This window comes from Muscardinus avellanarius (genome assembly GCF_963383645.1).
Source record: "Muscardinus avellanarius genome assembly, chromosome: 2".
Taxonomy (NCBI): domain Eukaryota; kingdom Metazoa; phylum Chordata; class Mammalia; order Rodentia; family Gliridae; genus Muscardinus; species Muscardinus avellanarius.
Window position 1 is genome coordinate 35,288,050 of NC_137787.1, and position 12,431 is coordinate 35,300,480.

The following is a 12,431-nucleotide window of genomic DNA, read 5'->3' on the forward strand; positions in this document are numbered from 1 at the left end:
GACCTCATTAAATTGCTGAGGCTGGCTGCAAACCTTCCATCCTCCTGTCTAACATTCCAAGCACTGGGATTACAGTTAATCAGTCTTTTATTATAACATAAATATAACATAAAGGATCAGGTGAGAAACCTATTGGCTTAAGTGCATGTACAAAGGCATGATAAAATAAAGATTATATATTATAACCTAAGTTTACTGCAAGTTCCTCTAACTAAGCCTTTTAAAATATATTAATAGTGCCAGGCGTGGTGGCGCACGCTTGTAATCCCCGCGCTTGGGAGGCGGAGACAGGAGGATCGCGCAGGTTCGAAGCCAGCCGCGCTGGCGTAAGAGACCCTGTTTCAAAAATATAAAATAGGTCTGGGAGTATAGCCCGGAGGAAGAAGGGCTTCCGGGAACCCCAGTACCACCAAAAAAAAAAAAAAAAAAAAAATATATATATATATATATATATATATATATATATATAAATAGTAAAAAGTATTCCTGTGCAATGATGCATTTTATTCAACACATCATTCTGAAAGCATAGATGTGTGGAAAACTAATGAATGAACACAGACAGATTTAAAAAAAAGTATTCCCTTTAACGGTGTGTGTGTGTGTGTGTGTGTGTGTGTGTGTGTGTGTGTGTGTGTACATATGGTATAGGGGATTGAACCCAGGGGCATTCTACCCTGATCTACAGCCTAGCTCAATTTTATTTTCTATTTTGAAACAGGGTCTTAGACAGGCATAATGGCCCACAAGTGTAATTCCAGTACTCGGGAGGGTGAGACAGGAGGATCACAAGGTTCACAGCTGGCCTTAGCTGTTTAATGAGGCCCTCTGCAACTTGATGAGACCTTGTTTCAAAATAAAGCATAAAGCCAGGCGTGGTGGCGCACGCTTGTAATCCCTGTGCTTGGGAGGTGGAGACAGGACAATCGCGCAGGTTCAAAGTCAGCCGCACTGGCTTAGGAGACCCTGTTTCCAAATTAAAAAAAATATATAAAAATAGGTCTGGGAGTGTAGCCCAGAGGTAGAAGGGTTTCCAGGAACCCCAGTAAAACACACACACACACACACACACACACGCATAAAATAGGGCTGGGGTATAGCTTGGAGGTAGAGGTAGAGTGCCCCTGGGGTCAATCCCCAGTATCATGGAAGGAAGGAAGGAAGGAAGGAAGGGAGGGAGGGAGGGAGAGCAGGAGGGAGGGAGGGGGTCTTGATAACTTGCTGAGGGCCTCACTAATTTGCTGAGGCTGGTCTTGAACATGCAATCCTCCTATTTAAGTCTCCTAAGTAATGGGATTACAAGTGTGTGCTATCACATCCAGCCAATACACTGGTGAATAATAAATTTTACCACATAGTGATTTTCCATTCTACACGAGAGAATACAATTTCACATCTTTATCTTACTGCTTTCTTATTATTCATAATAAGAAATCATTCATGATAAACTGAACACTTATTTAACAAAAATCCATAAAGTACTTACCATCTTCTTTTTCAATGCTACCATCATAGAAATAAATGTGTTGAGTGGTAATTTCTAATCTGCCAGGAATTATATCAATTATTGTAATAAGTTCACAGTCTTCTGTCAACACCAACTTTTCTTTTTGATCTTGTTCTTCTTTCTCATCACTGTAAAAATAAACTCATCAGTTTATCGGGCTTAAGTGGATACTATCATATTCAAATATAAACTTCATGTCTATAAAAATTAGCACCCAAGAAAAAATATTTGAATTACTTATAAGAAAAAATTTATATATTAAATACTTTTTTGTGTGGGTATGGTATTAGGGATTGAAACTAGGGAACTCTACCACTGAGTTACATCCCCAGCCCTATTTTTTTTTGGGGGGGGGTTAATAGGGATGGAACCCAAGGGCAGTAGTTTGGAACCCTCCAAACTACATCCCTAACCCTATTTTTTTTTTTTTTTTTGGTGGTACTGGGGTTCCTGGAAGCCCTTCTACCTCCGGGCTACACTCCCAGACCTATTTTTACATTTTTTTATTTGGAAACAGGGTCTCCTTAAGCCAGCCCGCGCGGCTGGCTTCGAACCTGTACGATCCTCCTGTCTCTGCCTCCCAAGCGCGGGGATAACAAGCGTGCGCCACCATGCCCGGCCTAACCCTATTTTTTTTTTTAATTCTTTATTTGAAACATGGTCTCGCTGAGTTGCAAAGGGCCTCACTAAGTAGCTGAGGCTGTCTAAGAAGAGTAATCCTGCTGTCTTAGCCTCCCAGATGCTGGGATTATAAATGTGTGCCACCATGCCTGGCTCCTACTTTATTTTGTAAAAGGGTCTCACTACTAAGCTACTGTACACTGATCTGAAACCTGCAATACTCTTGTCTCAGTCTCCTAAGTACTGGGAATACAGGTATGCTCCACCAAGCCTGGTTTGTCCATATATTTTTTATGTTCAATGGATTCAGTTTCATGAAAACTATGCTTCACATTTGAATTCTGAATGACTCATTAAAACAATATACTGTAGCCTGGCATGGTGGCACATGCCTGTAATCCCAGTACTTAGGATGCTGAGACAGGAGGATAACAAGTTCAAAGTCAGTCTCAGCAACTCAGTGAGGCTTGTATCAATTTAGCAAGACCCTGCTTCCAAATTAAAAAATAAAATAAAATAAAATTGAGCTGGGTGTGTAGCTCAGAAGTAGAATGCCCCTGGGTTTAATCCCCATCACCACCAAAAAGAAAAAAAAAGAAAGAAAGAAAGAAAGAAAGAAAGAAAGAAAGAAAGAAGAAAACAAAACAACCCACTAAATACTGTGAATCTAATACAATTGGTAGAGGATAGTTTAAATATAGAGCAATAGAATTGATAAGTGGGATGGCATTAAAATAAAGTTTCTGCACATAAAAGAAAACCATCAAGAGTCTAAAGAGAGAGCCTATGGAATGGGAGATCTTTACCAGCTATCTCTCTGACAGAGGACTAATATCTAGAATATACAAATAACTTAAAAGACTGTACACAAGCTGGGCATAGTGGCACACACTTGTAATTCCAGTACTTCAGAGGCTGAGACAAGAGGATCGCATGTTCAAAGTCAGCCTCGGCAACTCAGTGAGGTTCTCAGCAACTTAGTGAGACCTTGTTTCCAAATAAAATATAAAATAAGTCTGGGGGTGTAGCCCAGAGGTAGAAGGCCTCTGAGTTCCATCTATAGTGCCATACACACACACGAAAAACTGTACACTAGAAAAACAAATAATCTAATCAAGAAATGGGCAAGTGAATTGAATAGACATTTCACAAAAGAAGAGATACAAATGGCCAATAGATAAATGAAAAAAATGTTCAACATTATTAGTAATCAGGGAGATACAAATCAAAACTCTACTGAGATTCCATCTCTATCCGAATGGCAATCATCAAGGAGTTAAATAACAATGTTGGCAAGGATGTGGAGAAATAGGATTGTAAACTAGTTCAGCCACTATGGAGATCAGTGTGGAGATTCCTTAGAAAACTGGGAATGAGCTGCGTGGTGGCACACACTTGTAATCCCAGTACTTGGGAGGCTGAAACTGGAGAATCACAGGTTCACGGCCAGCCTCAGTCACTTAGTGAAGCCCTTGGCAACGTAGTAAGACCCTGTTTCAAAATAAAGAATACAATATAGGGATGAGGGTGTAGCTTGGAGATAGAATGCCCCTGGGCTAAATCCCCAGCACCTCAAACACAAAAACAAAAATCCACAAACCTGGGAATGGATCCACCATATGAAAAATACCAGTCCTGGGTATTTCTCCAAAGAGGCTGAAACCAGAGAACTACAGTAACAGATGATACCCGTGTTCATAGCAGGACAATTCACAATAGCCAAATTATGGAACCAAAACCCAGGTGTCCATCAACAGAGGAATGGATTACAAAATTATGGGAAATATACACAATGAAATTCTATTCAGCAATAAAGAAGAAGAAAAGTATGACATTTGCAAGAAAATAGAAGGTCCTGGAGAACATTATGTTAAGTGAGATTAGCCAATCACAGAAAGTGAAGGGTCACATGTTTTCTCTAATATGCTCAAGGTAGGAAGTAATTAGGATACAGAGGGACTCCAGATAATGCAGGAGAAATATCAGTGGAGCCAGGGAGGACGTCTAAGGGAAGAGTAGGAGGAAGACTGAGGTTCATTAATGGAAATACTACCATCGACTATGTGTGCTCTATCAATGGAAAATTTAATATGTTATTTTCATTTTCTTTCAGTTCAATAATACACACACACACACACACACACACACACACACACACACACACACATTTTTTTTTTTTTGGCGAGTCTGAGGGATTCGACCTCTGAACTACACCCCTGCCCTATTTTTTATTCTTTACTTTGAAACAGGGTCTCATTAAATTGCGGAGGTCCTCACTAAGGAGCTGAGGCTATCCATGAGCCCCAATCCTCTGGTCTCAGCCTCCCAAATGCTGGGATTACAAGCATGCGCCACCAAGCCTGGCTTCTTTCAGTTCAATAATATTTTCTAATTTCAAGGTCCAGCTCCAAATGATTGTAGTTCTAAGAAGCCTTCCTCAATAACTAAGTAAGCTGGATGTGGTGGTACATACCTGTAATCCCAGTACTTGGGAGGCTGAGACAGGAGAATCTCAGATTCATGGCCTCAGCAAGTAGTGAGACTCTACATAAACCTTGAGAAATCCTGTTTAAAAAAAAAAAAGCTGGGCGTGGTGGTGCACACTTGTCATTTCTGTGCTTGGAGGCTGAGACTAGAGGATCGCACAGGTTTGAAGCCAGCCTCAGCTACTTAGTGAGGCTCTCAGCAATTTAGTGAGACCCTGTTTCCAAATAAAATATTTTATAAAAGAGGGCTGGGAGTATAGCCTGGAGGTAGAAAGCCTCTGGGTTCTACCCCCAGTACCACCACCAAAAAAAAAAAGTAAGAAGTAAGTCTGGTGTGGTGATGCATACTTGTAATCCCAGTACTTGGGAGGCTGAGACAGGAAGATTGCAGGTTTGAGGCCAGTCTCAGCTACTTACTGAGGCCTTCTGTAACTAAGTGAGACCCTGCCCCCCCCCCAAAAAAAAATGGGGCTGGGGTATAGCTCAGAGGTAAAATGACCCTAGGTTCAATCTCCAGTATCAAAATAAATAAATAAATAAATAAATAAATAAATAGGCTGGTGGTATAGTTTGAAGGTAGAATGCGCCTGGTTTCAATCCCAGTGCCAAGCCAATAATAATAATAATGATAATAATAATAATTTATATTAATCAGAACATATGATTATATAATTATGTTAATGTTAATTATTATAATTTAAGCAAACACAGATAAACTAAACAGTGATATAGCACCAACTATTGGACCTTAGAAAAGCATAGGCAGACTTTCAAGTAAATCTACAATTCTGTTATTAAAACAAAATAATTATAAATTGTTTTAAGTACTTAGTACATACACATTTACTCTAGATGTTATGTCCTCTTCAAGAAGTTCTAATTTATCCTCATCCATATCACTAACTTTAACTTGTTTCACTACTTCCAAAAGCAATGAATCACTAGAAGGCTGTGAGTGTTGGATACCTGTTTAAACACAAAATATCTATTAATCACAAAGTAAAAAATATTACTACCCCTCTTAATTTCTATTGTAAATTTAAAAAAATCAAATATGCTTACTATATGAATGTATTCTTTTTAGAATGATATATAAATTATTCTTAAAATTACTATATATGTGATAATAGGATAAATATTAAAATAAGATAGCTATTTTAAAATATGTAGCTATTATTATTTGTTTTAGGAAAAGGCCAAGTACTACATTAATAATAGCTACATATTTTAAAATAGCTATCTTATTTTTTTAATATTTAATGATATTTATGTATTTAACTATGAAAGAAGACTTTTATGCAACATAAAATTAATATTAAAATAACTTCAAATAACTACAAATACTATAAATAAACACTATAAGATGACAAATCCTCTTCTTGAGTGATATTCTTGTCAGATAGATAAATCAGTCATTAGTGCAGTGCCTCTTTCATTGTAAATATGATTTTTGATCATACTTACTTTTGCTTGTTCATGATCTTCCTAGAATAAGTTAATAATTATATTCTTCCTGAACACACGAGATGCAACATAAGCAAAAATTGGCAAAAATAAAAACACAAGAGGTCTAGATAATCTAGTACAAACAGAAAACTGATCTTATTTAAATAAATGATATTATTCTTTTAGGAGTATAAATTGAAAATCTTAGGAAAGATTGGTAGAACTGCACCAAGGAGACCAGTTGGGAAACTGCTTTTTTTGTTGTTGTTGTTTTATTTTGCGTTACTGAGACTCCAGTGGCATTATCCCTTCAAGCTATACTCCAAGCCCAACTTTTTTTTTTTTTTTTTTTTGTGGTACTGGGGATGGAGGAACCCAGAGGCTTTCTACCTCTAGGCTATACTCCCAGACCTATTTTATACTTTATTTTGAAACAGGGTCTCACTAAGTTTCTGAGAACCTCACTAAGTAGCTGAGGCTGGCTTTAAACCTGTGTAATCCTCCTGTCTCAGCCTCCCAAGTGCGGGGATTACAAGTGTGCGCCACCACACCCGGCCCAGCCCTACTTTTATTCTTTATTTTGAAACAGAATCTCACTCACTATGTTGTGGGAGGGCCTAAGTAGCTGAGGCTGTCTGTGAACCTGAAATCCTCCTGTTTCAGCCTCTCAAGTACTGGGATTACAAGCATGTGTCACCATGCTTGACTTGAAACTACTGCTAAATTAGGGTAAAGGCAACAGCAAGCTCAGCTATGGTAATATCAAAGGAAATAAAAATTAGGAAAAACATTAAAAGGACAAATAAGAGTTACAATCAAAAGGGCACTGTAGCTGGGCATGGTGGCACGTGCTTGTAATCCCAGCATTCAGGAGGCTGAGACTGAAGGATCGTGGTTTGTGGACAGCCTCAGCTACTTAGTGAGGCCCTCCGCAACTTTGTAAGACCCTGTTAAAAAAAAAAGAATAAAAAATAGGGCAGAGGGTGTAGCCTGGAAATTGAATACCCCTGGGTTCCATCCCCAGACTCTCAAAATAAATAAATAAATAAATAAATAAATAAATAAATAATAAAATAAAAGGGCACTGTACCAGCCAGGTGTGGTGGTGCCTGGTATAGATTGGTGGTACAATGCCCTTGGTTCCATCCCCATTTCACACACACACACAAAAAGAAAGAAACAAGGAGCCTGGTATGATGGCACACACCTATAATCCCAGTAATTAAGCAAAGACCTCAATTCAGTGAGACCCTGTTTCACAATAAAAAGGGCCAGGTGTGGTGGTGCACGCTTGTAATCCCAGAACTTGGAGGCTGAGACTGGAGGATAGTGAGATCCTGTTTCAAAATAAAGAACAAAAATTCCAGAATTTGGGAGGCTGAGACCAGGGGACCACGGTTCGCGGACAGCCTCAGCTACTTACTGAGGCCCTCTGCAACTTAGTGAGACCCTGTTTCAAAATAAAGAATAAAAAAATAGGGCAGGGGACGTAGCTTGGAGGTCAAATGCCCCTGGGTTCCATCCCCGAACCTGCAAAAAAAAAAAAAAAAGCAGGAGGTGTTGCTCAGAGGTAGAATGCCCCTGGGTTCCACCCCCAGACCTGCAAAATAAATAAATAAATAAATAAATAAATAAATAAATAAATGAATGAATAATAAAATAATAATAAATAAAAAAGGGCTGGGCAAGCCGGGCATGGTAGCACACTGCTTATAATCCCAGCATTTGGGAGGCTGAGACAGGAGGATCTGGGATTGTGGTCAATCTTAGCTACTTAGGCCCTTTACAACTCAGTGAGACAGGAGGATCGCACAGGTTCGAAGCCAGCCTTGCTGGCTTAAGAGACCCTGTTTCCAAATAAAAATATATCTTAAAAAAAAAAAAGGTCTGGGAGTGTACCCCAAAGGTAGAAGGGTTTCCAGGAACCCCAGTACCACCAAAAATAAATAAATATATAGATATATATATACATACATATATAAATACATAAATAAAATATATTCCAAGTTTGGTGGCAGAAACCTATTAAACTGGTACCTGGGAGACTGAGACAAGAGGATCACAGGTTCAAGAAAAGTCTCAGCAACGTAGGGCCTTGGCAACTGAGTGAGATCCTGTTTCCAAATAAAAATAAAGTAGGGCTAGGAGTATAAAGTATATCTGAGAGGTACAACACCCATGGGTTCAATTTCTAGTACCATACACACATTAAAAAAAAACAATTAGTAAAATAATAATAATCAGCCCACCAATGCCCTATTTTCAACAAACAGTTAAGACAGTCATTGGAACTCACCAAAGTGATCTCTCAAGGCACTAGCTTCCTCATGGGTTTTGAAATTATAATTTGGTGCCAATTTAAGTTTCATACGAGAATAATTTTCTACATTAGCTAGTTTCCAGTGAATTGGGTTTTGTTTCCTAAAAATATTCATAAACAAAGAAGTGAAATTATTTAATTCAAAGTCAAAGACTGGTTGGTTAAAAAAAAAAACATAAGAAAGTATCAAGTACTTTATAGTTGTTTAACACCATTTTATAAAAATGTTCACATTTATTATTTCATTTGACCCAAACATTGTGAGAGAATTAAACTGAGTAAAAGTATAACTACGGTTTATACACAAGGAAACTAATGCTAAATTATTTGCCTAAGATGCCATGAGGTTTACAAGTAATAAAAATAGGATTTGAACAAAGACATTCAGACTTATACCTTGATACCTTTATTCTTTCTCTGTTAAATTGAAGTATTTTCTGGGCGTGGTGTCGCACGCTTGTAATCCCTGCGCTTGGGAGGCTGAGACAGGAGGATCCCATGGGTTCGAAGCCAGCCTCAGCTACTTAGTGAGGCTTTCAGCAACTTAGTGAGACCCTGTTTCAAAAAAAAAAAAAGGTCTGGGAGTATATAGCCCGGAGGTAGAAAGCCTCTGGGTTCCACCCCCAGTACCACCAAAAAAATAAAAATAAAATAAAAAAGAAGTATTTAACTATACAATAAGTTTTTATTTCAAAGCACAGTCTGTAAAATAATTTACTATAAGCAAAGATAATTGTAAATGAATTGAAGATCTCAATATAACAGCTAAGACTATAAAAGGAGCAGGGCTTGATGGTATACAAATGTAATCCTAGTACTTGGTACATAAAAGGTATGGGGTTTACTCTCAGGTGATAAAAAAAAATGTTCTGAAGCTAGACAGTGGTGATGACTGTACAGCATTATGAATGTACTCAATGCCACCAAACTGTACATCTTAAAGTAGTTCAAATGTTAAATTTTACACACATTTTACCACATTATAAAGGGCTACAAAAGTGGTAATATAATTCAACACAACAGAAGTGATTTAAATTAACAAAATAAACTATAAAGTATTAAAACATGCTATCATTAACCTTAGCTTAAAGGTTGTATCAGAAAGATGCAATAAACTGGCTCAACACTAAGAGTCTAAAAGTCCACTAAACTTTATTTTTTAAAATCATCATCATCATCATCATCATCATCATCATCATCATCATCATCATCATTTGCGGTACTGTGGATGGAACCCAGGGGCATTCTACCTCCAAGCTACACCCCTAGCCCTATTTTTTATTTTTTTATTTTATTTTATTTATTTTAATGGTAATGGGGGCAGAACCCAGAGGCTTTCTACTTCCAGGCTATACTACCAGACCTATTTTATATATTTTTTTAATTTGGAAACAGGGTCTTACTAAGTTGCTGAGAGCCTCACTAAGTAGCTGAGGCTGGCTTCGAACCTACACAATCCTCCTGTCTCAGCCTCCCAAGCACGGGGATTACAAGTGTGCGCCACCATGCCCGGCCTTATTTTTGAAACAGCCCCACTAAGTTGTGGAGGACCTCACTAAGTAGCTGGGGTTGTCCGAGAACTGTGGATCCTCTGGTCTCAGCCTCCTGAATCCTGAGATTATAAGTGTGCACCACCACACCCAGCCCTTCATTAAACTTTAAATCATAGGATAAAAGAGAAATAATTCCATGATGAAAAACACAGATAAAGCTCTAATCATTCCTGACCGAATTCACAAAAGAAAAAAATTAATTAAAGCCCTCAATAAAAATTGGAATGAAAAGGAAATTGGCTTAAAAGTTCCAGGCTAGAGTTCTTAAAGAGTAATTAAATTTTATACGCATACCTTTCAGCCCAAGGTCCCCTTTCGCATGTAAGATAAAGCCGTACCGCCTTCCAGCGTCTAAGAGTGGCTAACTGCTGACTGCCAAGTTGTTTCAGCATATTATTATACCTCAAGTTTTCTTGGCGTGCTTTTCGATTAAATGGCTCCACAAAAAATTCCTAAATAAATAAAAGCATTAAATTATATATTTCAAAATTTTAATTTTTTTTTCGTGGTACTAGGGGTGGAACCCAGAGGCTTTCTACCTCCAGGCTATACTCCCAGACCTATTTTATATTTTATTTGGAAACAGGGTCTCACTAAGTAGCTGAGGCTGGCTTTGAACCTGTGCAATCCTCCTGTCTCCGCCTCTCAAGCGCAGGGATTACAAGCATGTGCCACCATGCCCGGCAAAATTTTAAATTTTTTTTATTTTTATTTTTGTACTGGGGATTGAACCATCCAATCGAACCTTCTAAGCTATATCCCCAGCTCTATGTTTTTATTCTTTATTTTGAAACAGGGTCTCACTAAGTAGCTGAGGCTGGCTACAAATCTGTAATCCTCCTGTTTTAGTCTCCCAAGTACTGGGATTACAAGTGTGTGCCACCACGCCAAGCTTAAAAATTTAACCAATAAAATCATGTAAATTTAAGAAAAAAGATGGTGACCAACATGATTTTCTTATTCCATTACAAAAATCCTCTTTGATAAGAAATGACATAATTCTAACTATAATCTATTAAAAGTTATGTGTGCACACACGTGTGTTTGTGTGTGTGTGTGTGTGTGTGTGTGTGTGTTGCGTGATTGAAGTGCCGGGGATAGAACCCAACGGTGTTCTGCTTTCAGGGTAAATCTCTAGCCCTTTTTTTAATTTTTTATTTAGAAACAGAGTCTTGCTAAATTTCTGAGGCTGGCTTCAGCCCTGCAATCCTCCTGTCTCAGTCTCCCAAGTGCCACCATGCCTGGCTATTAAGATTTTTTTTTTAATTACAAAAACAACAACAACAACCACCACCAAGTATGGTGGTGCATGCATATAATCCCTGTATTTGGGAGACTGAGAGAAGATCATTGGCTTGAGACCAGTCTCAAGCAACTAATCAAGGCCCTCAACAACTTAGGGAGACAATGTTCAAAGAAAAAAAAATAGAGTTGGGGGTTTAGCTCAGAAGTAGATTGCCCTTGGGTTCTATCCCCAGTACCAAATAAAACAAAACAAAAAATTGGTAATTAGTTGTGTGTGGTGGGTAATGTCTACAATCCCAGTACGTGAGAGGCTGAAACAGGGGATTGGAGGTGTGAGTAGCCTCAGCAATTTAGCAAGAGACTAGTTTAAAGGAAAAATTTTAAAAAAGGGCTGGAGGTATAACCTGGACATACGTCCTGAATTTAAAGTCTTAAAGTTAAGCCGGGCGTGGTGGCGCACGCTTGTAATCCCAGCATTCGGGAGGCTGAGACCAGAGGATCGCGGTTCGGGGACAGCCTCAGCTACTTAGTGAGGCCCTCCGCAACTCAGTGAGACCCGGTTTCAAAATAAAGAATAAAAAATAGGGCAGGGAGTGTAGCTCGGAGGTCAAATGCCCCTGGGTTCCACCCCCAGACCCACAAAAAAAAAAAAAAAAAAAAATAAAGTCTTAAAGTTCTCTAAATGACAAGTGGTAGATTGGCTTATTTTACAATGACATTCACATATTGAGAACAAAAATGACAGCATTTGATTGATTTCAAACAAATCAACACTGAATTACATTATAAAGACAATGATCAAACAAATACTTCGGAAGTACAGCGATGCATGGTTAAAGATCTAAGCCTTAGCTGTGCATAGTGGCACATGCCTGTAATTCCAGTACTTGGGAGGCTAAGATAGGAGCATCACAGGTTTGCAGCTATCTCAGCAATGGAGGGAGGCCCTCCACAACTTACTGAGACCTTGTTTCAAAATAAAAAATAAATAGGACTGGGAATATAGCTCAGAGGTAGAATGTCCCTAGGTTCAATCCCCAGTACCACAAACATAGACTGAGAGACAGACAGACAGTCAGTCAGTCAGATAGAGGGCTGGGGGTATAGCTCGAAAGCAGAAAGCCCCTGGGCTCAATTCCCAGTACACACAGACACACACACACACATACACACACACACACACACACACACACACACACACACACACCTTGAAATTAGACTTTGGTACAAATCTATTCTAATTCTCTTATCTT

General features: G+C 38.6%; 1 protein-coding gene across 2 annotated transcripts in view; it reads right to left on the reverse strand.

The window, feature by feature from the left end:
- NBEAL1 (neurobeachin like 1) overlaps positions 1 to 12,431 on the reverse strand; it is a gene marked incomplete at both ends in the record, with an annotated part of 229,171 nt that overhangs the window by 73,066 nt on the left and 143,674 nt on the right. For both annotated transcript variants that reach the window (XM_080689757.1, XM_080689756.1), the window contains 4 exons: positions 1,487 to 1,635; positions 5,454 to 5,580; positions 8,357 to 8,481; positions 10,228 to 10,385. In XM_080689757.1, coding sequence (XP_080545883.1) covers positions 1,487 to 1,635; positions 5,454 to 5,580; positions 8,357 to 8,481; positions 10,228 to 10,385 — 559 coding nt within the window. The remainder of the gene's footprint in view (positions 1 to 1,486; positions 1,636 to 5,453; positions 5,581 to 8,356; positions 8,482 to 10,227; positions 10,386 to 12,431) is intronic.